The 27011-nt window shown below is 37.3% G+C and overlaps 1 protein-coding gene across 7 annotated transcripts; it reads right to left on the reverse strand.

The window, feature by feature from the left end:
• Positions 1-1247: 1247 nt before the first annotated feature.
• Positions 1248-26778, reverse strand: CCP110 (centriolar coiled-coil protein 110). 7 transcript variants are annotated; one of them, XM_074965356.1, is made up of 15 exons: positions 26638-26778; positions 23587-23736; positions 22827-22955; positions 19123-20740; positions 17594-17721; positions 16076-16280; positions 15202-15338; positions 14611-14727; positions 13343-13444; positions 13024-13140; positions 12399-12478; positions 11272-11334; positions 9642-9701; positions 8985-9067; positions 1248-3839 (listed from the first exon to the last, which is right to left on the reverse strand). In XM_074965356.1, exons 2-15 carry the CDS (start codon positions 23722-23724, stop codon positions 3787-3789), a joined length of 3030 nt encoding a protein of 1009 aa, XP_074821457.1. In that variant the 5' UTR covers positions 23725-23736; positions 26638-26778; the 3' UTR covers positions 1248-3786. The 7 variants fall into 7 exon arrangements, with proteins under 7 accessions (XP_074821457.1, XP_074821460.1, XP_074821459.1 ...); XM_074965359.1 differs by having other exon boundaries at positions 16082-16265; positions 26582-26777; XM_074965358.1 differs by having other exon boundaries at positions 16076-16265; positions 26582-26777.
• Between the last annotated feature and the right edge of the window lie 233 nt (positions 26779-27011).

The following is a 27011-nucleotide window of genomic DNA, read 5'->3' on the forward strand; positions in this document are numbered from 1 at the left end:
ATACTATCTTTAGGACTGTATTTCATTATATATCACTTGCTTTAGTGATAAGAAAGAAAGAGTAATAATAAAAAGGTATGAATCAGAAAAAGTATCCAAGGGGGTGGGTGTGGTTTTGAGTATGCCAATGTTTGTCTTTTTCTGATTCATACCTAAACTAGTGGGGAAAGTGACAAGAGAAATTTGGGTCACTTTTCAAAGATTTCTTGAAGTTTGTGTTGGAAACTGACTATTTACAGATAGGATTGTACTAAAACAACAAAGATCATAGGGAAAGGAGGCCTCTTCTCCTTGCTTATTGATAACTTCCCTTGAAAGCCTTTTCAGAACAGTCCGATGTAAAATATCTCTGAATCAGATTATATTACTGCATAATGTTTCTCCAAACAAAAAAGCAAGCTCACTAGTGTAAATGATCATGTTGTATCTTACATGGAAATGATTAATAACCTGTTAAAACTTCAATATTATAAAAAAATCTCTGAAACTAACAGTTTACAGTCATACACACCTCTCTCTCTCTCACACACACACTAGCATTGCTTGATGCATGAAGGCTTTTCAAGGAGTATGTTTGTCATTAGTGTAATCAGTCACTAATGGTATAGTTCACTGAAAGAAAGACTATCTAGTGATTTATGTCCTATCAGTCTCTGCTGTAATATCATGGTAAATTCAGGGTGATGAAAACTCAGAAAAAGATACAAGTAGCAGAACACCAGACAAAGTCTAAAATATATCCCAAACACAGTCTATAAAATATGTAAATAACTTTTAGCGACTTTTTAAGGGTATGTCTTCGTTGGCAGAGTTACAGTGCCGCTCAGAGAGCATTGAAGGGAAACCATAAGCTCACCATGAATACCACACAGCTAGGTAAGTCTCGTCTTTGGCTTTAAATATAAAATATATATAGTTCATATTGCATCGTTCTCCCACATTTTGTAATTAATCATTCAGAACAAGCAGCAATTTAAAGAATGCAGGATTGGACCCTTAAGCAACCAGAATCCTCTCTGAAGTCTATAAGAGTTAAGTGTAAAAGGAATGCAGGACTGTGGAAGCAGTGTCATATCAAATTGGTGAAGCTATAATGTTGCTGCTTCTTAAATTTCAGCTCTGATTTCAAAATAATTTGGATGCGCTTGGCCCTGTATTATTTCAAGTCTGCTTTCTCCTGAATTTATCTCATGCATTTAATCCAGAAAAAATGCAAATATTTAAAGATTAAAAAGTTTATTTTGCAGTATATTTAATGAAAGGGGCAAGACTGGTGAAAATGAACTAAAGTACAAAAAATAAATACACTTCATATTATAATAATGACATTACATTCCACAAAAATAAAGTGAATTGAAAATTAAATATGTATAAATAAATAAAAATATATCAAATTACAAAAACAAATTCTGGCACTTGTCAAGAAGGCCTTATGAAAGTTAAAAATTTTTTGCTATGATATTTTAGTACACAAACTTTGAAACAGTCTTAAAGTAAAAAAGGTTTAGTTAAGAAACCTCAACAAAAGTTGAACATTCATTTTTAAAATAAATATTTAGACTAAGCCTACTTTTACGTATTGCCTCAAATGCCAATTAAGTACAGAAAACATCTACAATCAATTTTTAGCACTAGCAAACAACAGCAAGTAAGCCAGTCTAAAGTTCCCAACTTCAAGGTAGTCTAGAATTCTTAATAAAATAGGATGCATTTCACTTGTCATTCTTTGTTACTCTTGAAATGTTTTCCTCTAAAAGACTGATAACAGTAGAGTAATGCAAAAATTAAGAACAAAAATAACGTTTTGAAAATGACTAGAAATCCAAGAAGTTCAGATTATCATAATAAGTCTTTGTATTATGGTGGGAAACTAAAGAACAATAACCTTTAAACAGATAGGTGCAGGTCTTCAGCTGGTGTAAATTAACACCAGCTGAGGATCTGCCTCAGAGCCTTCAAATAAGACCACAGTACACAACCACTGAGTAGTCTGTTAATCCTCTAAATATTTCTTTGTATTAGTATTGCCTCTTTTTCAAGTACATGTCTGGCTCAGTTTAAAATACTGCATGATAAGTAACATTTGCTTATAATAATGCAACAAAAGGTACAGGATAAGCTACTGATTTGTCGATGGAAACCATAACTTGTAGGTTTAAGGCCATCCCCAAACAAGTTCTATTAATTCATAAATGCATTTTTGTATTAAGGCATTTTTCCTTCCACCTATTTAATTTTTATATTGAGATATTTAATGAATATTGACAATATTTTGGGTCAAGTCTGCTGTTATACCAATGCCAACCTGGATTAACTGCACTGAAGTTAAGAGTTATAGCAAATTTATACTAGTGAATCAGTAGAACTTGACATTTTTATTAAATATGTACCCTTTATTTTGTTTAAGCAGTCCTCCTCTCTACCACCCTTAAAGCTGTGGGGATACATAAGTATGCTATTGACTGAATAATACCTGCCTTTAAGGATGGATATACACAGGGGAAAGATTTTCACTATTTTATTTGAAAACCAAGGAAAGTTTCAAAGAAGCTCATTATCAAGATTAAAATTACTAAGCAGCCTCTCTTTAAAGAAGCATGTTCATAATGGCTGAAATAGCCAAAAAGACAGGGGCAAACAGGAGCATGTGTTTTGGAGGTTAAGTCTTGCAAAGTTTTAGGGACTCAGAACATGGAAGCATGGCTTCAGTGCTTGGATCTATTACTAATGACAGTATTTTTTTATTTAAAAAAAACTGTTCCAAGTTACTTGTTTAGACAAAGTAGATCTAGGAATGTCAAAAATAAAACAGTAAGACACAATGGTATGAAACAGTCATCTGTATGACTGCTGAGGACAATTAAAGTCTGAAGCGGCAAACAAAGTCTTTCCTTCTGGAACTCTTGTACACAGTGTCATAGAATTGCTACATCTTAATTATATTTCATCTTGATCAAAATATAGTTTGGAATTAGAAAATGCAGTAAACAGTATGGAGGAAAAATTGCCTGGAATGTTTCATCATAGTGGCCTAAATTCACCACCCGTGTGAACAGGGGCGACTTCATTCATGTACATGGAATTGCACATTTATGCCAACAATTAATTCAGGTCCATGTCTGAAACACAGTCAACAGAAATGAGTTTAACAATATCAGTCATTAGTATTTAAATTGACAGGTTAACACATTCATATGTGATGATACACTCAGCGATGCTGCTCTCAAACAAATACACAGAGGAAAAACACACAGTATTGTTACAGTTGAATAAGTCATCTTTTCTTTGTGTAACTTCTCTAATTTTAGGGTAAAAGGCTAAAATAGGTACACATATAGGAAATCAGTTATGCAGACTACCGTGCCTGAACTGCAATTGTAAATATATTTCCGAGAGTACAAAAAAGTGCATGATAGATACAAGAATAAGTCAGAGAGATGGCAAAAAGATACAAACAAACATAATGTTGCACTATATTCTTCTCTATAGCAAAGCATTTTGAACGTGAACATATGTATGCAGTAATCTGAATACCTAACAGGTTTGTACCATGCAATTTGTTTTCATGAGTATAAGAACTGAACTTATTTGTAGCCTTCTCCATTACTTTAACATCATTCCATAAAAATCTACTGTATGTCCTTAAAATATGCAAAATGTTATGTTAGATGTGTATGTTTGTCAATTCAAAGCATACATATAGGAGATGCAAGATCTGAACCAATGGTGAAGAGACTATTGCATTAAAATAGCCTTTTTTTTTTTATCCGAGTGAGTGCTGTCGTCTTAAATTGTCACAACATTTGGCTTCTTTCTTTGGATTCTTCCTGCATATACTCCTAAAAATAAAGCAGAAACAAAAAGTTAACATTCTGTGATTGTAACTGTTCTTTTTATAAAAAAATTGTCCAATAAACACTGAAAAATGTAAGGACAGGAATACACAAACTTGTTCAAATATGCCTTTAAATAGATGTATTTTAAAATTAATATTTTTCATAATTCTATATCTCAAATACCTTAAAATGAATAAAACAGGTTATTCGAGTTGTAAAAAGGCTTGTAAATAACTATACATTATAGCATTTTCTTCCTCAGTAAGTGTTCCCCTTGCTTTCCTGCTACTCCAAAACACCTATAACTGCAATATATAAATTTTAAAAAGATTAGAAAACTTGAAATGATGGCGGTTTCTATATTGTTCTATAACACTTGATTACATAAAATTAGCTAAGCATTTTAAGCTACTATGGATCATTTAACTCTTCCAAACTGCCTAACTCTTCACTATTATACAATGAATATCTACCATCATTTTACTATATTACATCCCTATAAGACAAATATAAAAAACTCAATCTTTCTCACCACCCTAACTCCCACCCTCAAAGGCAGAAGTATCTTAAGAACCACCCAAGAAAGACAGACTGAGCAAGAACAACGCAAAGCATAAATACACAACCTAAATACATTAGCATCTTACATTTTAATTGTAGTATTTCAGTAAGTTATTTATGGGCCTGATCTCCCCCACCCCCAAATATCCATGCACAGAGGAAACTCTCTGCATGTAAAAGGGAATGGGGGTTCAGCCCCTCCACAGCATCCCTTTCACCCCACCCTATGGAGTCCACACAGGGTGAGGAGTGAAGCCTGAGCAGGTCAGAAGGAAGCAGTTGGTAGATCAGGAGCAAGGTGCACATTCGTCTCCCAATGGCTCTATTTTAGTTTCCACAAATCAACTCTCCCTTCTACCCCACTTTCACCAAGGCAGCTGCAGACGAGTGGTCATCCTGGTAGCATAGCTCCAATGGATATGATGGAGGGGATGGAAAAATAGAGCACCTTCATGAAGATGGCCTTGGCTTCCTGCAACATCATCCAGTTTATTTCAAGGGGGTGAGGAGGCAAACCCTCCTCTCACCACCACCAAACAAACAAGAGAAGGAACTCTGAAGAGATCCTCTTGGAGATTTCCTCCCCAAAGCTCCTCTAACAGATTTTACTATAGGAACAGGTGAGGTGGACATACACTAAGAGGTATGTTTTCCCTTTAGCTCTAATGTATCTAGAAAAACTACCTAAGGAGTTACATCAATGTCAAGAAGGAGACTATAGACTTAAACAGACTAGAACAAAGACAGGGAAAATATACAAGTCAGAGAACACTCAAATCCTAATAAAGTTGAACTGTCTTTTCAGGAGTAACTTATTAGAGGTCTCTGAGTTGAAATTCATAACCAGAATTTAAGTACTGTATATATAAGCCATCAAACAGAGTTGTTCTTATACTAAGAATCTGAGTCACATTTTGGCTTACGCCTCTCCAAAGGGAGATATGTCAATTCTGTGAATCTGGAAGAATTCTATCATGCTGGGAACAAGCATGTTTCAAGATTAATGGCTCAGTTGTTGCAGGCTACTGGGCAAAGGGCTAGACTTCAACATTTTCCAGACACCTGTGTAGCGAAATATGCACAGTGCTCAGCAGTGAGATGAAAGGGTGGGAAGAGGAGTGGAGAAAGACCAGGTCTTAGGTACTTGCATGCAATCCACTGAATAGGATGATGTGAGTAGATGCTATTTTTAGGATGTTCTGTTACTCCTACTGGCAGCCAGGAAAAGTGGGTACTTATAGGCGCTTAAGAGCTGCACTTAGAAGAAACAGAGCAAGGCAGCTTCGGAAATTCTAAAGGTCTTACCACATCAGTATCCCTCACAGCTCATCACAAAAATGTTCTTGCTGACCCAGCAACGTGCAATGCCTGCACCCCTCAGCTTACCCATGGTCCAATAAGATGAAGTAACAGGGCTGATGAACATGGTGCCTTAACAGTGCCACAACACTACTCTCTCAACCCTCATGTGCACACTACATGGATCAAAGCCTACCTACAGGAAATAAACTGACAGTTTTGAATATATTCACCACTGATCTGGATTTTACCTTTAAAAAACAAAAAGCAGTCTTATTTCCCATTAAAATCAATTTACAAATCAATTAAGAATAGCCATGAGTGTATGTGAGAGAGAAACAGAGTATATAGAAAGATTATTTTACCTATCGTTATGGAAAAGTCTTATAGAATTCAGTAGGAATGAAACCAATAGGGCTATATAGAAATTTAGTACGAGTCCACAGAATTTATTACAAATTCACCTTTTTATAGTTTAACCCTGTATAGAATTCAAGGGATATATACAAGAGATACAATTCTATATTAATGTCTGTGTATGTGGTAGTTAGACAACTGCAAAAACTAAACTACAAAAAGTTTCTCCTTTTCTAGTAATTTCTATAGGACATTTCCTTAAGGTTTTGGCTTTTAGTCTATACTCCCAACCTACATAGTTGATGGAAAAAGTAAAAGCTATTTATTGTTTCTCTGCTGTCAGGTGTACCAGCTGTGTTCAGCAGAAGTGCAACTCTAGATTTCAAAACATGCCCAGTATGTTTAGATGTTCCAGTTTAAAAAAAACAAAAAAACCTTCTCTCTTAACTAAGATAGAAGTGGGCATGTAGATCCAGAATTAGAGGAGTTAAACTCACTAGCAAAAGGCATAGACACTTAATTTGAAATTCACCTTTGTTCCAAAGCTCAATATTAAAAGCAAAAGAAGGACACAAAAACAGAAGTGTTCAATTAGTGGTCCTAAATGAAAAATTATTTTGCGTACTAGAGGGGAGAAGATATTCAATCAATGGTTGTAATTGAGAGAGGAAGACCAAGCTTTGGAGATGGAATTTCAAATGACAGTCAGAGAAAAAAAAAAAGAGGAAGAAAGAGTAGATGGGTTGGTACATGAGCATTTCACTTCTAGTGATAGGCATTCAAGTTCTGATTGGCTCAGAAGTAAGATTAAGTCCGATTGCCACATTCTAAACCCAACAAACCCACCATGTCATTTTCAGTCTGTGCTTAAGGAATGTCAAAAACTAAAACAGCAGAGGTGTTTTAGGTCAGTACTGACATGCACTAGCAGAGTTATGGAAAGAAATATGCCTACACCAAGCCAGTGCTGAATCTTCATTTTCAGGAGCACACTCACAAATGTAAGATAAAATAAAAGAACGTACATGAATTTGTTTAGCTTTCAGTTTTTTTTTTTTTTTTTAAGATTTTAGTTATTTGGGCATGACCACTCCCTGAAAACAATTTGTTGCCTTGCCCACATTAAACAGTTTACAGTGCATCTTTTGAAAACAGTTTGTTATATTCCAAACTCAAGGTGGGTTTTTTATAATCGAATAATTAATTATTCTGTAAATAATTTGGTAAACTATTCAATTTAGTTTGAACATGTACATAATGCAAGTTTTATTTACATATATTAATTCAAGTTTAAGCTTTTTTAATACTGCACAAATATTCAGATTATTTCTTTTACACTTGTTAGGGCTTCTTCCAGATAATGATCTCTCAGTGCACTGCTGTTAAGTTAGTACAGATGGATATTGCCTGATTTATTATTTGTATTTGGAAGAACATGGAGGTGCTGATACTACAAATGTCATGGAAACACTGATGCTCAAACACTCTAGATGAAATAAGGAGATTAGTTATGTAGCATAACTAAACCACACCTCCATACAGCCAGTTAGAAACAACTGTCAGAAGTTCAAAATGGCTATTATGAGACATTCAGTCATTTTACAGCAATTCATCAAAGGGCCATGAAGGCAGGCCAGACAAAATTTGGAGCCATTATCATAAATGGGATTATTTTCACTGCTGAGTATCAAAATGTCATGATATCCAAGTTACGATTAGCTAAAGTAAGCAGGCCAGAATACATTGACTCCTCAGAGCGTGGTTTCTGTAATTTTAATTGAGTGACCTTACATGTCTGAACAATTCCTGCCTACCTTGGCCTGTGTTTTTGTCAGCTCTCATTAGCTAAATAGTATCTGAGCAGTGGGTGGGGATTTTGAATTTTCCCCCTATATACAGCAAGAAGATTGGATAGAAAAATCAAACAGAGTACTATGGCTCACTTGTTGCATCCCAAAAAATTATGGTTCTCCTTCCTTAATAGGATCCCAGATGTTCCTAATTTTTCATTGGTACCCAACCATACAAATGCATTAATTTTAGAAGTGAGTTACATGAATTAAGTTCCTAAATCATATTTCTGTAGTAGATGACAAAGACCAACTGAGTAAAAAGATTTTACTTAGTTTTAATCAATCACAACTGTTTACATTCAAGTTTTAAAGTGGAAAAGTATCAGAAAATGTTTGCTTCACTAATGTTTTGTTAAGGCATGGAATGGACAAAACCACATCTATGAATAGCTAGGCATCCCATCCAAACCCCTTTTTATTAATAAATAAACAAACTACTAAACTCCATATCTGGAACTTGGACTACCCCTCATCTAAAACTGTCATGCACAGTGTTGGGTATATCAGAGGAAAAAAGGGTCATAAAATCTTCTTTGTTAATATCTAATGTACAGCATAGCATCCTACAAGATGTTTTAAAGTAGGGAATTCATATAATATTCCTGCTGGTAAATTTTCTGAAAATCCATGTCATGACCTCTGAGTTTTAGTTTCTGAGGACAAGTCTTACATATATTAAGAAATAGGAATAAATGGCACAAAAATATAAATATCTAGGTCAGAGTCTAGATCTATCTACTCTAGTTCTGCAGGTCTCTTATGATTAGTGCGTTTTTACATATGCTACTAAAAATTGCGTATTTTTGGCAATCAGGCATTTGGTGAGAGAAGGAATATAAGCAGTAATCAAACTGTACATGTCATTTATAGAATTTGAAAATGTACTATTAAGTTACTCACATTTTTTGTTTTTATAAACATATATAGGAAGATGGTTGATTTAGTCAAAAGTGCATTATAGCAAAGCTACTGCAGCAAGAAAAGGAAAACACGATATCCCATTTAAATTTTCTTGATACTAGTAACTCACTCATATCTTCATTTTAAAAAGAGATCCAAGAACCCATTTTCTACACACCTGAAGTTGCCTTGTTAGGCACTCTGCTCTCTGAGGACTTCTTTCTATTTTGCTCAACCCCCTTCATTGAGGTCTTAGGGGTTCTAATTAAATATAAAAGAGTTAATAAGTCACTTGCATTAAAATCCAAAGATTGTATCCAATAAAGAAACACACTATCAAACTGTTCGTGGTATGAAAACAACTGTAAGTGATACAGTAGAGTCTCTTCCAGAACTTGCACATGTGAAACTCCTATTAACATTACTAGGAGTTATGCATATACATTTATAGGAGAAACTCTCCATGCACACTTTTTTTCTTACTACTCTATTCAAGAAACTGATCTAATGAGTACGTTGCATTATTTAGGAGGTATATGTTTCTTATAAAATTATATTTCATTTTCAGTGAGTGGAAGCAAAACTTAATGGAATGAATGTTACAAATACAGATGTCAGAACACAGTGTAAATGAAAAACAGAGTATGAGACCACTGCACTTTTTCCCTTACAGTATAAGAAAAACAAAAGCTAGGAAATTTAAGAAGTTAGCCATTTTGCATTTGAACAATATTTGCATTGTGCATGTAGATCTTACTTGGAAATTATTTGACTCAGATACTGCATTTGCTTTCAACCTTTAAGTTGTGCATTAAAACACATACTGTACTCTTACCCTTGCCTGCAAAGAAGCCTATGAATTGGAGTATTTTGTCCTTGATTTGGCTGAAGTACTCTGTTAAAAACAAAATCTGTATTAGTTTTGTTTGTTTATTTTGTTTTTAAACAAGTTTTATTTTTATATATTGCCTTCCACATTCCAAGTATCCCAAAGAAGCCAGCACAGTATTTGGTTACATGTTGCTAATGCAGAGAGCATCCAGTTATGCGTGTCAACCATTAAAACTCAAGAAAAGCACTGAAACAGCCTTCAGAGACAGAAAGAAGTAATCTATTTTACAGGTGTCTATACTAAAGGACTGAACTGTTTCAATTTAGAAACATAGCTGCTACGCATTTCTAGCGCCAACTGTTATTGCAACAGTTCTGTGTGCATACACTTATTACCCTGGTATAGTGAACCCACACACAGCACCACCTCCTACATTTGCTGTGGCTCTGAGTTGTGGTACTTATCACAAGACTTCCGATAAGAAACCTGGAGCAGGTTCATACAAGTAATAAATATTTTCACTGATTACTATGATGCTGCCCTCCTGCCCCCCCACCAGTGGTTTATTTGAATTATTTGCTTCTGCTTGTAGATCAACACACACACATTGTGGGGGCAGAACTACACACGTGCCATGGCAGAGGCCATAACTTGCCCCTGCACCTGCTGCTCAACAGAGTTGCCTGGGGTTCACAATAAATAGCATCACCAACTTCATACGTTGGTCCTTGGGAAGACAGATCTTGCTTTTATTATTTTTGTAATTTTTTACATTAAATTTTGTATATAACTATGTTTGTTTGGGAATGACATGACCAGTGGCTCTTAGTTGTCGTCATGGGATTGCCCTGGGAGGCCCAACTGAAACAGTGCAGCTGCAGTGCTTCAGGTTTCCGATCAAACTCGCACTGACACAGTTTGAAATTAAGTGGGCAAAGCTATTTTTAAGATTTGCTCAAAGATGATGCTATCATACCAGTAGAGGGCATACCTGTGAAACACTGCATGCTATTTTACAAGCATGATGTTTGCATGCTATTTTACAAGCATTCTGAGCATCTGAACTGGTATTAGCCAATATTCTCTAGTGTAGACAGACGTTATCTGGAAGGCAGCACCTTTAACAGTTCAGTACTAGTTTATTAATACAGAGTATAAAATAGGCCAGGTATGAGACATGAACCTGTCTCTTTACAATCTAGAGGCGAGAATGCTACTGAAGCTTGAGGATCTTCTTAAATAACCCCCATTTTGACAAGTTTCTACAGCTCGCTACATGAAGGTTCATGTCTGGGGAAGTGAAAAGAACAATATCATACTGTTTCAAAAAAACAGTGCACCTAACACTTGAGAAACTTGGGAACAGGACGGACTGAATGAAATAAACACAAACAGACACGAAGGGTCATGTTTGAGGATATTAATCTTGAAAAACTAAAGTTGGAAAAGTACTATTTATTAACTGTAGGCAAGTTAATAACTTTTCATATAATAGTTTAGCCCTGTGCATTCTTCATTACCCGGGGCAATGACGACAGGTGACTAGTTGGTGGCAAGCAAGCAGTCAATAGACCTAGCATTGTAAAACTGTTAACATTTTAGTGTAAATTACAAACAAGTCATTTTCACTGACCTTGCTTCAGGAGTATTTTGTTTTAGGATTAATTTTTTATTTGGCATTCCCATTTCTGAAGCCCTAATGAAACAAAAAAAAGTCTAAGTATCCAAATACATTTTTTTAAACATTTCTTAAGAAAAAATTATAAAAATTGTCAGACAAGAAGCTAGAAAAATAAAAGGAAGCCACCTAAGTAATATTGCCACTATTTTGGCAAAATTATGTACAGTACAAACTACACTTTCCAACTGCAACACAAACAGAAGCAATTGTCTCCATTACGCCATAAGGCACTCCTACCAACATGCATGCATTTGTTATCATACACAGCTAATTTTGGAGAAAGCCATGAAAATAATTTAAAAATACAGCACTCACACTTTGCAAACCAAGTACAGACTAGTCACACAGGAGTCACTTCACTCATCACAGAGACAGCATCTTAACAGCACATAGCGACATTACACATAGCTCAGGACAAAGTGAAGATTATATCAAATCAACCGAGAACTAGAGGAAATTTTTGTAGGCAGGATGCAGCTACCTATATTGAATTTTGTCACGGGAGTGGGGCAACCACTAATCTTTTCAAAAATGGTTATGGATTTTATTGGCTACAAGCAGGCAAATTTTACCTTATCCAAAGGATGGCATCTCACATGGAAGAGAGTCCCCTATAACCATGGTGCGGCATTGGGTCATTACTGCTAACAGCAGGAATGTCACCTGCTTATGTCACCAGCACCATTAACTGCAGTAATGTGATTCACTTGAGTTGTTACAGCCAAATACAGAGGGTATCTGGACAATGATAAACGTAAACCATGATTCTGGAGATTAGACTTCAGAGTGAATTAGAGAACAGTCAGTAGGTACAGAGAACAAGATGAGGAGTGTTTATGTTGTTTTCAGCATGGGAACAAATATATATTGAATGTCTATATAAAAAAAATGCCATTATAAAGAAATAGAATTCAATACCCTTATGTAAAAAGGAATCTTACATATAAAAAAGACTTTCTAGCAAATATGAGACTTTCAAAATCTGTAAGAAACTATTTTGCTAAAAGATTCAGCTGTATTCAAAGTAAAACTCCCTTCGTTCCAATTCTCTCTAGTAAAAATATTAAATATATACATACTTCATGTACTTCTTCCTATCCAGAGACTTCTGCGTAGCTGTCGAAAGTGTCACTCTCTCTCGTGGAGTCTTTATTTTAGCCTACAGAAACACAGTAGTGGATACTAATATTTGTTACTACTTTTGTTACAGTTGCCCCATCTGACCCACCTTAATGAAAAGATTGGCACTTTTCATTATAAAATCCGCTTTAAAAGATTTAATGCAGCTCTTTTTAGTTTACATGGTGATGTAGCTTTTAACATTCCAAACTTTAATTTAAAATAACAAAACCAATAAAAAAAGTTTTATGTGTACCTTTTTTCTTGCTATCAAATTAATTCCATCATCTCTCTCTCTCACACACACACACACACACACTTTGGAAGCATCCAGGCACCAAGTCCCTACTGTAGACTGGAGTCTTTCTGAACAAGTTTAACTACTGGAGCACCACAGCTAAAGCCACACAATTATCAGGAAAATTGTTTTCAAAAGCTAAGGTTTATATTTCTTACTGGGTCAGGGGAAAAAAAGAAAATCTGTATCTTACTCCAATCACTAACAACAGATATTTAACCTCGTGACAAAAGTATACATTTTCCTAGTTTTAAGTGTTTCTTACTGGATAAAAACTTGGAACATACCATTTGCCTCAGCATTTTCTCTTTGCGAACTTCACGATCATGACGCAGGATATGCATTCTTTCAGATACTTCCATTATAAAGAATATATCATGGATGTCATACAGCGCAGCTCGCAGCTGAAATAAATCAAAGCTTCCATGAGGCTTTCTTGGTGAAACTAAATTTTAAAACCCTCTGTGTCAGTACAAAATGGCCATAGTTAAAATTATTTCAGATATTGACCTTGAAATCTTCAGATATCTCTGTCGGAGATAAAATAATTTTTCTCTTTTACAATGATGGAGTAATTATAAAAGAAAAGCTTAGAATATACATTACTTGAGCCATCACTCTTTCTTGTAGGGATGCATCTTGCACCGAAACAGTTCCTCTCTTTAAGGGAGCTTCAGATTGAAAAATTTTTATGAACTCCATAGTATCCTAAAAAATAAAAAGAAAGATTAAGCGTAATACATAATCTTTCACACTGAGTGGAAGTAAATCTCAAACCATTTATACATCTGCTTCCTTAATCTCAAAAGTTCAGAGGAAAAGGATAGTGTTGGCAGAGAGTGGTGGGTAGCTAAACAGACATGGATTTAACCATAACCCTCTTAAAAAAAAAAAAAGGGGGCACTTAGACGATCTCCTCCTTGGCCTTACTCCTGTAACAAAGCAGAAGTAACTTAGCATTCTCACTATTGCAAGATTGGGTTCCCCTATACACCGTATCCTATTCAACATCTTTTACTTTGTGCCTACACACACACACACACACACCATTCTCCACACTTGTGCTGTACGGGAACAACTAATACTAAATCTACACCTTAGACCTAAGAAATATTCAAATTCATAGAGATGGCATTCCACTTCACCAGCTTTTCCTACTGCTGTCTTTCTGAGCAACAGCAGTGACAGGGGTAAATCACTCATCTCTCTTTTCCCTTCTCACTCCCTTGTCCTTAGCTTCCTCTCCTCATATGAAATTAATCAGGGACAGAGGGGCAGATAGCGGACATTAAACAAATACCTTTGATGACCCTAATTTTAGCATCTAACTATTTGAATATTTAGGAAGCTGCAAAATCACAGCATAAGTTTGACACAGGAAACCTCCGTACTAACTCAGGATCCAGGAAACATATAGTTAGATTTAAAAAAGTTTTAAAACAGCAGATATGAAAGTTGGAATAAGGTATATTCTGCCATGCAAGGTTCATTTCAACTAACAGTTTGCACACTAGATATATTAAGAATATATCTAAGAAACAATTATCCAACTTCAGTCTGTATTAGAATGGTTTATAGGTCACTTCAAAAAAAGCACAAGAAAAGGTTCTGTTGGGACACTATAAAAAAGTGGTATGCACACAGCATGCAATAATTAACAACTATGTTTTGGGTACTTAATTCATTCTCTAAAAACGATAGAGCTATACTACTTATGAAGCAAACTTCATTAGTTAATCCTGAAAGTAAAATGAATTTTGTGCTCTGGCAAAAAGTCTAGATCTAATTTGTCATCTGAAAGGAAGCAGAAGAAACCAACAGGAGGGGGGTGGAGGGAATGCATAAAGCAAGCATCTTTACAGTTATCTCCTTACTTTTACGGTTTGCCTAAGATATTTCAATTTTTCTGTTTGCATGAGCCTACGAGTCAGAAATCCTTTTGCCAAGGCAGTGATCTTACTGAACTTCATTTGCATCTCTGGATTGAAGGCCTTTTAAGAGATAAAAAGAAATTAAAATTAAGAGATTTTCTTTGCTTTAATATCAACTCTGATAAAAGTTCTGAATTTTAATTTCTCAAAATAAATTAAACTGAATTGATTGCAACTTGTTTAACAAAAATGTCTGTACACCTATCTTGTATTAACAGCCAGGTATTAAATTTTGCCAAATACACTTTGGCTAGCCAGAACTCCCCAGTATTAATTTGGTTAACAGAATAAAGATGTGGTTACATGATTAGTTTGCCTGTACTGCAATGAGAAAAATATTGTTCAGCTCTCTTCTTGTGTCTGCTAGTACAAATCCATCTAAAAACTGTGGATCAACTAGTAGTTTTGCACTGGAAGTTATTAATGCATACCTGCAGTAGCAGTTGTCCTGAAAGAATTACATGGTTAAGCAAATTAAAAAAAAAAAAAAAAAAAAAAAAAAGAGAGAAGTTTAAGTCAATTTAATTTTCACACCTGAGACCACCTGGTTCTGGCCCTAATAAGCCTGGATGCTGATATTTTTGACATTCCACTACCAGATGGTCCCCAGAGGTAGAATGGAGCTTCATTTGTTGAACCAAAACTACTGGGCATGGTAGTGTTGGCAAAACCTATATGAAAAGAGAATGGATGATTAAACAAATGAGTACTCAACAGGAAGCCTGTGCACACAAACTACTATTCAAATACTTACACGTCATACACCAGTTACACACACACAGTTTTATGACATCTGCAATTTTTTTTTTTAAATGTACAGAGATATTCTATGAAACCAAATAAACAACAGGAGTACTTGTGGCACCTTAGAGATAGCAGCTAACATTCTTTATTAAAACCAAATCTTTCTTGAATTTACTTTACATCGGGACATACATTGGACTAAAATTGCTGCCAGCATTTTCCCTTGTGTTGTATGCACTATGTTCTTATGTCACGTATGCTTGTTCAAAATGCAGAAAAATCCTAATCAAAGTGGGAAAGGGTCCACCACTATGCTAGTGTGTGAAAAAGTCCCCGACAGATGGCATGTCAGATAGTAAAATGATACTGTACCAGATCTTATCCAAAAGGCATATGACCAAGGAAGATACTTTCAGAATTTTATTACAGTAGTAGTTTCCGATCCTGCAAAGTGGACATAAGCCTGCTAAGACCACTAATACATTTTACATAGACTGCTAAACAGCTGTAAGGTGCTAACTTTCAGTACTTCCTGCCTAGACTGGATTCCAACCAGTGAAGAAGCGGAGATGCTGCCATCATCAATACCACGAACAAGCCAGTACATTTTCTATATTCTGCTTTAAAGTGCCCAGTAAGCTTTTAATAATTATTTGCCCCCTACTTTTACCAGTGCTATTCGAGTTTGTGTTATGGATTGTCTCCACTTGAGTCAGCATTGTTTCCAGCAAGCCACTTTCGCTTATTTTTCTCCATTCCAGTTCCATCCCACTGCTAATGGTCATTTTGGGTATTTCTATGTCTGCTGTAGCACTCTTCTTTCCTTTAAACCTTCTCTCCTGCTCTTCTATCTCCTGCAGATTAAAAGTCTGAAATAAACCAGATCTTTGATTCTACATAATGGAATTTAAATACATTTTGAGCAAGCAATTAATTGTACCTTGGCATAAGCTTCAATACAACATAGGCAGTTTAACTACTATCTAAAGCAGCAGTTTTCAACCTTTTTTCCCATTTGCGGACCCCTAAACATTTTTGAATGGAGGTGCAGACCATTTTGGAAATCTTAGGTATAGGCTGTGGACCCCCACGTGTCCACAGACCACAGGTTGAAAAATCACTGATCTAAAGGCATCTTAATTTCCATTAATCTCTATGTAACAAACAGTATATCGTATATACTCGTTCATAGGCCGCATATTTTTGGTAAAAAAGTGACGCATCAAAGAGCGGGGGTCGGCTTATAAACAGGTCTACACCAAAATCTGATGATTTAAAACTCTATCAAATCATTGAATTGAATATCTAATACACTGTCCTTTTATTTACCTGGAGTGTCTGCAGGCATGGAGCCCCTCCGTTCCCTGTGGCAGTGGTTCACTGTTCCCATTGGCTGGGAACAGCGAACCGCGGCCACAGGGAGCTGAGGGGCTCCATGCCTGTGAATGCTCCAGTTAAACAAAACGTCCCAACCCGCCAGCAGCTTACCCTGATGGGCTGGGAGCCAAAGTTTACCAACCCCTGAAATATAGGGTCGGCTTATGAAAGGGTCATACAGTTTTTACTATTTTTACCTATCCATCTTGGGGGTCGGCTTATAAACTAACGGGCTAATGAACGGGTAATTGCACTTAAAACAGATGTGCTGAATAAATATACTGTAAGAAACCCAGGAGAGCTCAGCCTTTCCCAAATAATATACACACCTGGCTTCCTATCCCTTTTGGCTATTTTAATAGATCATGAAGATGTTATGTAAGTCAATACCTGACTGTGCAGTAATTGTCTAGCTTTTCCAGGATGTCTAAGTCCCCATTGCATCTCTTGCCTTTTGCAGTTTGATACAAAAGCATGCATCTATTATACATCTCTCTCCTGCAAATACCCTTTCATCTCTATACTAAAACAGAGAATAGTCCTAAGCCTCCTGTTTTTGTCGCATGAGTTTTCTCAATGCTCTAAATGCTGCTAGCCAGACCAAAATGGAAGCTCAGAGAAGGTTTCACACAATCATATTTTTCAAAGAGCTTCCACAAATTCAGACAGATTTATTACAAATATCCATCTTGAGTATGACATTCAGAGAAAGATTATATGGTTTCAGCTCCTTATACTGAAATAGCAAGTTGAGCAGTTAACCCTAAACATCTCATGTTAGCATTTTCCTATCTTGTTCCCCCACCTTCTGCAATTTCTCCTGTTCTCTCTCTTGTTCAGCTATCAGTACTGATAGTTGTTGTGCATGCTGCTCTTCAAGTCTCTTCCTCATTTCTTCAAAAGCCAACAGTTTATTTTTCAAAATCTCTTCTTCTGAAAAGAAAAAAAATACACGCATCATAAAGCATTAATCGTATATTCTTACATTTTCTAAGTGTTCTGCAAGGTAGATAAACAAATCTCTACATTTTCAATACATTTTTCCACTGGGTGTTATACAGCACCGTTGGTATAGCCACAAAAACATGAAGTAGAATATTTTTCTTTTATTTCATATTCATGTTTGTGAGATCAGCATATCCATGGATGGGATGGTATAAATGGCACTGACCAATCCCAGATTCAAGAGGTCACATGCAGAGACTAGCTCTGAAAAGAATATGACTACTTGATTGAGTGAACAAAACATTTATTCCACTCAGTTTTGATAATTTCTTTATAGACTTCATTAGAGAAAAATTAACAGACATATACATGACATTTTTATTCTTGAACTGGACCACCACCAAGCCTGGTAATACTGAAGTTACTTACAGCTAATATTTTAATTCATGTACATTTCTATTTGCAGTGTGCATCTGTTTACTTACATTTTAAGAACTCAAAAAAACTGCTCTACCATAGTCCTGCTCACCACACTCATGCGCCCTACTGACCTTTCCCTGGCACACAAGAATTCCCTTAGATTTTCTTTCTGTTGTTAAAAATTTCACAAGAGTCCCCGTACATGCACAGTGAGTCTGTGCTGCTAGAATCTCTCCAGTCTCTTTGGAGGTTTCAGATTAAAAATGGCTGAATATTTAAAACACACCCCACAAACCCATGCATGCTCTTGTAAAATTTTCTTTGGATTATTTTTCAGTTGAGTTTTCCTCCTTTCATGTTTATGTTCCACCAAGATATAGCAAGCACCTTTATTGGCATGATTGTTTAATTTCTGTTCAGTGGCCTTTCATTTTTCTTTTTTTAAAATCTCTCTAATCTAATTATATACACAACAATTTTCAATAGAACAATATCAAAAAACTTTATAATACAAAGAGGAAAAACTCTGGTTATGGCAGAAAATGGTGATTTTGAGCAAGCAGATCAGATAAAAAAATGTTTTATATAACAAGAAAATGAATACCTTTTCTGGTATATGCTATATGAAAATGCCTAAGCACATACTCCTGTATCATTCGTTATCAAGTAGGAGGTATAAGGCTTTTGCCTCTAACGAGGCAACTTTCATCTATGGAAGATCATTTTGGTCATTCTATAGCAACCTTCAGAAAAACTTGGTTTACTACAGGGCCTTACTCAATGTTTAGTGGATTAAAAATACAGAAATGTATCCTGTCATTTTATCATAAATGATGCACAAGTTAGGGGAATAATCAAAAAACTAAGGTGCAGATGAAAGACAGTGGCCTATTTTCTAAAAATGAAATTTCTAACTAAAGGTAACTTTCCAACTTGGAAAAAGGCTGACTACAGAAAATGTTATCTCACCATTAGTACTACTGCCCGAGGTTTCATTCTTGTTACAATAAACGGATCCTATAGGGCATCTTCGGTCTTGCAACCTCCACTTCTCTTGTTCTTCTGTTCCATCTGTTAAAACATATGGGTTGTTCTCTTTCTGTGAACTATCAATATCCAAATCAAGCCTACGTTTCACTTTTTCAAAACCATTTTCTACAAACTGTTCATTTCCAGAAGAAACATTTGGAGTATCCATCTGCTGATGCTTATTCTGGCTTTGTATCAGTAATGGAGATGGATTTTCTACATCATAAGATTTATTGAGTTCCACGGGTGAATTACTTTTGGTGTTTTCTAATAAACTATCTGGCTTGATTCCATTCATAGTTACGAGCTTTTGAGTCACCATCGACTGACTGACTGCATATGACTCATGCAATTTTGGAGTTGCAGTACAAGTAGTACTGTCCATTTTGTGTGGCCTTCTACCATCCAGCTTTCCCTCCATTATGGAAGACACCATCATTCCTTTGCTCTCTAGTTGACTAATGGAATGCTGACACATGTGATTTGAAGTCTCTGAAGAATTCGTGTTGACAACATGAGCTTTGCTAGAACAAACTGCAGTGAAGTCAGCAGTGAATTTTGGCACAGGTTCAGATGCATTGGTTTGATCAGTAGCATCTTGTATGATCAAGTCAATTGCTCTTCCCTTGTTTATAGGGCTTAATTCATAGGCATTGACAGGGTTATTGATAACTATGTGTCCCATTGATGAAGGTCTTGGACGTCTTCGGTGCATTTTAGGGCTCATACTTGGCTCCGGGCTGGGTAATTTGGCATAAGAACCTGTAAGGCTTCTGACAATACTACTGTCATTATCAAAGGTAGAGGTGTTTTTAAACTCTTCATCTGAATCCGAATCCAAAACTGGGGGTGTTCCAGCTCTGGTAGGTATAGCCACTTTAGAAAAACTGGGTAAAGCTGATGTACTCGTGCTATTTACTTGGGCAGAGGCACCTTGAAGAAGAATATTTGATTTATTAAGACTTGGTTTATCAAGTGTCAGAGGAGTACAGTTCCTGCCTGTAAACCTCGCTCTCTCTTTCCCAGAGAGATTTGTTTTAACTGCATCATTTTCTTTATCTGAAAGACTTTCATTAATACTTCTTTTTGAATTACTTCTTAAGCTACATCTGGTTTGCTCTCTCTCTATGTACTCCCTAGACTTTTTCAGAAGATTTTGAAGACTCATTACATAAGGATCAGGTACTTCCTCACCATCTGGTGGCACCTCTGTATGCTCTTGGTTTACATGTGCATTTGAAGTAGTCATATTTTGTGTTTTATCAGGAGATGTAACCTTCGGGCAAGCAATATTTTCTGAGAGGTTGCTCTCACTTTGTTCAGGAGGAATATGTTCTTCTGTGCCTCTAACTGAGTCTATTCCACTTGATGTAATCTGGATAGCTGGCACAATTTCCAATGTTTTTTCAAGATCTGTAGTACCACTGCATGTAATAGAACTTGACAAATTGATGTTTGATAGCATTGTGAAGCCATCTGAGGCTTTTGATTCTGAATTAGAGTGACCACTCTCAGGCTCCCACTGATCCAAATCACTCATACCAGACACCTTTCTGACCTGCAAAGACAAACGGAAAGTTATTATGTCAATTCAATGTAATAAAGCCCTTCTGTTTTCTAATTAAGATTAAGTACATATGCCTTCTGATCTATAAAATTAGACTGCTGTCACTTTAATGCAACATGAATTTTCCAACTTGAACAGAATGGAACTATGGCAACCACACTAATCTACGATGCAGAAGATGACCTTTCCAACTGGCAAAGGTAATTTGAGGAGAATGCAACATAAATATTTTAATATTTGGCTTAGTCAGAAGTTTTTATCATCATCAGACCACCACCTACGATAGAATTATATTAAAAGAAAAATGGATATTTAAACATATATTCTTTAAGTAATATTGTGGCTGCCAATTGTCCTGAACATTGTTCTTTAATAGTACGTTACATAAATGTATCATTGGTATTTATTCAGACATGTAATTCAAATAACTTCAGCATTAACATTAAGTATACTTCAACTCAGATTCACCCACTGCCAATTAAGAGAAGCATTATGCAAAAGAGTACATACATAATTCTCAATGACATTTATGGACATACAAGAAAACTTTTTTGGTTTTCATTATTATGTAACCAGAGCTAAGAAATATCAACTTTTCTGTGGCAAGCAACTGACCAAAAAAAAAAAAAAAAAATGTGCACAGCCCATTCAGTGTTTGTATACTTGTATAAATTCATAGTCCTTTTTAGGTATAGGTAACAGTGCAGCTATTGACAATAGGCACATTTAAACTAAAGAATAAAAAGTTGCCCAAGTTGTGTCAACGTAAGTGCCCACTAACCGCAGGAGGTCTAGAAGAAAGCAAACCATGATTTTTGTTTTAGAGTAGCAGCCATGTTAGTCTGTATTCACAAAAAGGAAAGTAGTACTTGTGGCACCTTAGAGACTAATAAATTTATCTGAGCATAAGCTTTCGTGAGCTACACTAAGGTGCCACAAATACTCCTTTTCTTTTCGCATTATTTTTGTATTCTTAACATATGCTCCTGGTCTGCCTTTCAAATCCCAAGTTAGGCGATAGTTTCCATGCACACAGTAGTAAACAATACAAGAAACTCAATAGATTACATTTGCCACCTCAGTAATAAAACTTAAGCCCAATGCAAACTGTGTTCATTTAGCTGGTAGGTTAGTTCAAGGGCTTTATTACATCCTACTAAAAAACCCAAACTACACTGTTTTAAGAAGCCTATTTAAAAAAAAAAAAATTTAAAGCAGGGGTTCTCAAGCTTTTTCTTTCTAAGGTCCCCCCAACATGCTATAAAAACTCCACGGCCCACAACTACTGGTTTTTTGCATGTAAGAGCCAGGGCCAGCATTAGGGGTAGCAAGCAGGGCAGTTGCCAAGAGTCCCACACCACAGAGAACCTTACGAAGCTAAGTTGCTCAGGCTTTGGCTTCAGCCCTGGGTGGCAGGGCTTGGGTCACTGGGCTTCAGTCCCATGTGGTGGGGCTTTGGCGCCTTTGGCCCCAACAAGTCTAATGTCAGCCCTGCTTGGTGGCCCCCCTGAAACCTGCTCATGGCCCCCCAGGGGGCCCCAGACCCCTGGTTGAGAACCACTGATTTTAAATATCTACCTGTCTAACCCCTGAGAACAGTCCCATCATTGCACAAGAAAAAATTACTACAATATAAATTTTGAAGCATACACCAGCACTGTTATTTATTTTGCAAAATTTAGTCACTAGCCTACAGTTTCAGGCGGAAAAAAGGGTAATGTCACTAGTTAACAGTTTTTATACTAGTGACCAGTCTGAAGGAAATCTAGCTAGCTATTTTAAATGGTGTTATGAAAACAACAGCTGTACCACAAAAACTAGCTCATTTCTACAAAAACCAAATTGAGCACTGACCACAACTGAAAACTTAACAACATTATTTAAAACTATTACATGTATTCACTGTAATTGTTCACCAGGTCATACAATATAAATTACTAGCAAATGTTGGTCTAAAGAGGGTAAACTGCTAGTAACCGCAAGTTTATATTAGGGAACTTATGAGCCTTCAGTGACCCTTGGTATGTGTATGAAAATGTCTACAACAACTAATTAAAAAACCTTGCATCAAACTTGCCTGCACGTTTTCCAGGATCTCCCGAACACGATTCAGTAAAGCTCTTTTCCTGGAATTCTGCTTCCAGATCTCTACATCAATTGCTTTTTGTTTATCCTGATGCATTTCCTTTTTTCTCTCAAGACTCAGCTGAAAAACAAAGTATCAGTGACTCCTTTTCTTTATCAAAAAGAAAATTAAATGTAAAAAATATTTAAAAAAAAAAATTGATATGTTATGGCTGTAATTCCCTACTGCTCCAGCTCCACCAGCAGTAGCTGTAGTGTCAAGGATCAGTTAAACGACAGCAGTAAAGAATGCCTATGCCCTTTTTACACTACAATTTACACCACTGCTACCTGTTAGAATTCGGTCTATGAAATACACTAGGGTCGATGTGGTGCAAGACAGATATAGCGGGAGTGGACTATTGTAGCAAGGAGGGTATTATTGAATGGGGAAGGGCAGCCTTTAGAGAAGAAAGACCAGTGGATATAGCAGGAAGGGAAGAAAAAAAGGAGTCCATCCAGCAGGCATTCCCCAAGTCATAGGCACCACAATCTAATTTGTTCAAATGACAAAATCCTCTTGTACTACATTGCATGACAATCCCCCTATCCCACCACCCTTATTTTGGTTTTGAACCTCAACATTACAGACAACTACTTGTCTCCTGTACTACTCAAGGTTGGTCATATTTTATCGAGACAGAAATAACTAAACAAAAATGGTTGTCCTCTTCTTTTTTAATAGAAATGCCTAACTGACAAGGAAATCTTACCAGAGGTGAAAGCACAGGAATGCCATAGAATTGAATAAGTGAGATATTCTTCTGAGCAGATGAAGAGGTTTCCCTTTGAATCGACTCTCCTTGGATCCTGGCAAGATGCTTTTCACAGAACTCCTCATAGTCCTCCATCTTAATATTGTACTGCACATAGAGAAAATATTACTGACAAAAACACGAAGTACAGCAATATACATGACAATCTTGGCTTACAGAATTAGATAATAAATTGTTCTCTAAAATGTGTTATGTTTCTGTCTCTGCCACCAGAAACAAAAAAAGAACCAATACTTATTCTTCTTTAATCTGTGCTACTATCAACCCCAAATTAAATTGTTCCTAAGAGACTGCTGTCTCATAAAGGGCTTCATTCCCATTGATTTCAGTGGGAGCAGGACTGGGACCTTAAGTTGCTAAAGAAAGAGGCTTTGAGGTACCAAGTTACTGGTAACTCTTGTTACTCTATACAGTTCTCCCTTGACAGAGCCATTCTTTACAATCTTGGCAGTGAAACATCAGAAAAACTAGTACTAAAAATATGATGGTGGCCATGCTGTTATTGTTACTTGTGAAGAAAAAAAAAAGCATGCATTTGATTGAGAGTAAACTGGGAAAACAAACTAACACTATAAAGATGGTTAGGCTCAAACTAGCTTTGCTATAGGAAGGTAAGTAAGTTTTTTTTTAAACTAACAGTTTAGAAAATAAACAAAACTATATTGTTTGTGCCCTCAATGCGTCTAAGATGAATGCAGTGCTATTGTTTTACAAAAAGTACATCCTCCCTTGAATGCTGTTTTGGGCGAGGAAAGAAATAGGCAGCTCAATATAAATGTTCATGATGTAATCACAAGAATAGATGGTTCCTTCGATTATGATGTACCATAATAGAGATTTGCAATACAGAACGCACTGTTATAAATAAACCACTTAAGTTAGCAATAGAAGGCAAACACATGTGTTTGCAGGTGCTGTAATTAATCAAACACCTGAAACAACCATTTCTAATACAGGTGATTGAGAAGCACTAGCAAGAACCAAAAGGCAAATAATTATGTGCCCTGACATGTACATAATGAACCAGTACAGCTATTCCATTGGTGAATCCTGAGGACATCATAAAGCCATGAAAATTAGAGCCTGAAAGATTTGTACGTCACCTGAATCTCATGACAGATATTTGCAAGTTTTAAATCTATGTACCTTATTTAACAAAGCACATGGTTAAACAAATAAATCAATGACATATTCCCCCAAAGACATATCTCCACCAATGCACAAAATCCTCCTTCCAATCCCCTCATTATGTTCTCACGAATATAAAATATGGTTATTACAAAATCCCCACAGATTACTAGAATCCTAAAATGGAATTATAACCAACATGTACAAGTTACTCCAGTTTCCTAATGGTAATGCTATTAGAATCATTACTGGAATTACAGCTTTACTACAGAGGGCAGGGTACAAATCAAAGTGTTTTGTTAGATCTTCTATACAATAATTTGTGCAATTCTGAGACTGCAAGGAGGAAAGGTACACCAAAGTTAGGAAGCTGTGAGCAGAAGTAGTGTGTCACATTACTGTGAGTTACTTATGATGCAAACCACCTACAACTACATATATAAGGGGAAAAATACATTCCTGGGTTGATAAATTATTAACCTGCTCTGCTTGAGTCCATGAGCTCAGAACCAAGAAAGAGAAGAAAATTCTGCTACAACTACCAGAATTGCTTGTTCCCTATTTTTACAGAACTCCCTTTCTTCCACAATATAAATTCACTGCACTTCTGTACTAAGTGATTGAACCACTGCTGTCAAAATGCCCCAGTCTGAAGTATGTGGACTTTTCAACCAAAGCCCTCAAATTATTAAGTGTGCAGAGAAGAAATTAAGATCTGAGTCACTGAATCTGTGATGGAGAATCCAAAAGCAACCATTCTACAAGTAGTGCTAAAATCTTCTCAGCCAAGAAAAAAAAAATATTCTCAGCTGGTAACTGGTCTTGTGTGTTATTTGTTTTCAGGATTGTTGGGGTCAGGAAGTTATTTGGGGCCAGCTGTCTTTCACCTCATCTCCCTTTTATCTGATCAGGTCTCATTATGGCAATGATAACCCCAATGCCTATGTTAAATTTCAGGCTCTCTTGCAAATTGGATGGAAACCGGAAATTCCCTACAAATCATAAAGCTGGTTCCACTCAAAACCACCACCACCAATGCTGATATGGTCGCAACCCCCATCCAGATTAAAAATTCACAGCCAAGCAAGAAACTCAAAAGGAGAGGCAGGACTAGCATGCTTTGTGTTTTTCCTCACTCTCGTTCCTGCCTTCTTCCAAAATGCCCCTCCCTTAAGTTTCAAACGGCCTCCTAATTTCCTCGCAGCCCCTATCCCCTCTTCATCCAAACGCCTCCTGAAAGGCTTGCTCTTTCTGTGAAGTCCACCAGCATTAACCCATATGACTCAAATGCCTTGTCCACCCACCCCCAAACACCCACTCAACCCCTCCCCCAACTAAAAAGTTCCCTCTGAGCCTTGTCTCAGCTACAGCTGCCTTTCAGAACGCAAACTCCGTGGGACTGGGACTCTTCATCGTATACCGCGCCGAGCACATCCCTGACACCAAGTCCCGCAAGGGGTCAGCCTTCAGCGGCTGAGGTGGGGGGGAGAACCGCATCAGTTTTCGCCTCCTCCTGAGAGTGCGGAGACAGCAGCGGCCCCACACGCGCCGGGCTACAAGCGGAGCTGTCAGGCCAGGACCCCGGGGGGCAGAGCCCCCGCCCCCACCACATAACGCTGGAGCATTTTAAACCCGGGGTGACGATCCCCCGCGCCAAACGCCCCCCGCCTCCTCACTCGGGCTACCCCGCCCCCGTTCTGGCTGGTCCCCTTAGGCAGGTGGCGGCCGCGGCCCCTCAGGTTCAGGTTGGAGGAGGAGGCCCGGAATCAGTCGCACCCCTCAGCCGCAGGGCCCCGGCACACACCTCGGAACGGCGTCCCCGTCCCCGCGCCAGGGCAGACTCCGCCCACAGCCCGGTACCTGCTCCGAGGCTCCAAGGAGCGTGGATACAGTGCGGGCGGGCCCAGCGCACCCAGGTTCCCTGCACAGAGCGCGCCGCGGCGCTCCCCGCCAGAGAGCAGCTGGCTCCTGGCAACCGCAAACCTCGCCGCACCCCGCCCTTCTCGCCAGCCCTTCCCACCCCCAGCCAGAGCTTCCGGCTGGAGGCGACTAACCGAGCTGTTCAGCTAAGTGACCCAAGCCGGATACTACAAATCCCAGCATGCAATGCTTCCCCGCGCCCACTTCCTCACGCAATCTGACGCGGAGAGTTGCATGCTGGGAATAGTAGTCTTATTGGGCTCTAGCCTGCTTGCCTCGTTCTGGAGCAGGGGTGGGCAAACTGTCGTTCCGGA

Source organism: Natator depressus, chromosome 10 (assembly GCF_965152275.1).
Source record: "Natator depressus isolate rNatDep1 chromosome 10, rNatDep2.hap1, whole genome shotgun sequence".
NCBI lineage: Eukaryota > Metazoa > Chordata > Testudines > Cheloniidae > Natator > Natator depressus.

What these genes read in the sequence shown, in the direction of transcription:
- CCP110 (XM_074965356.1), bottom strand. Translation starts at nt 23,724, where the DNA reads ATGGAGGACTATGAGGAGTTCTGTGAAAAGCATCTTGCCAGGATCCAA. An exon ending in ATCTTAGGCAAACCGTAAAA is followed by an intron (nt 13,445 to 14,610) that starts GTAAGGAGATAA and finishes TTTATTTTTTAG; the next exon opens with GATACTATGGAGTTCATAAA. An exon ending in AGAAAATGCTGAGGCAAATG is followed by an intron (nt 12,479 to 13,023) that starts GTATGTTCCAAG and finishes GTGTTTCTGTAG; the next exon opens with GCTAAAATAAAGACTCCACG.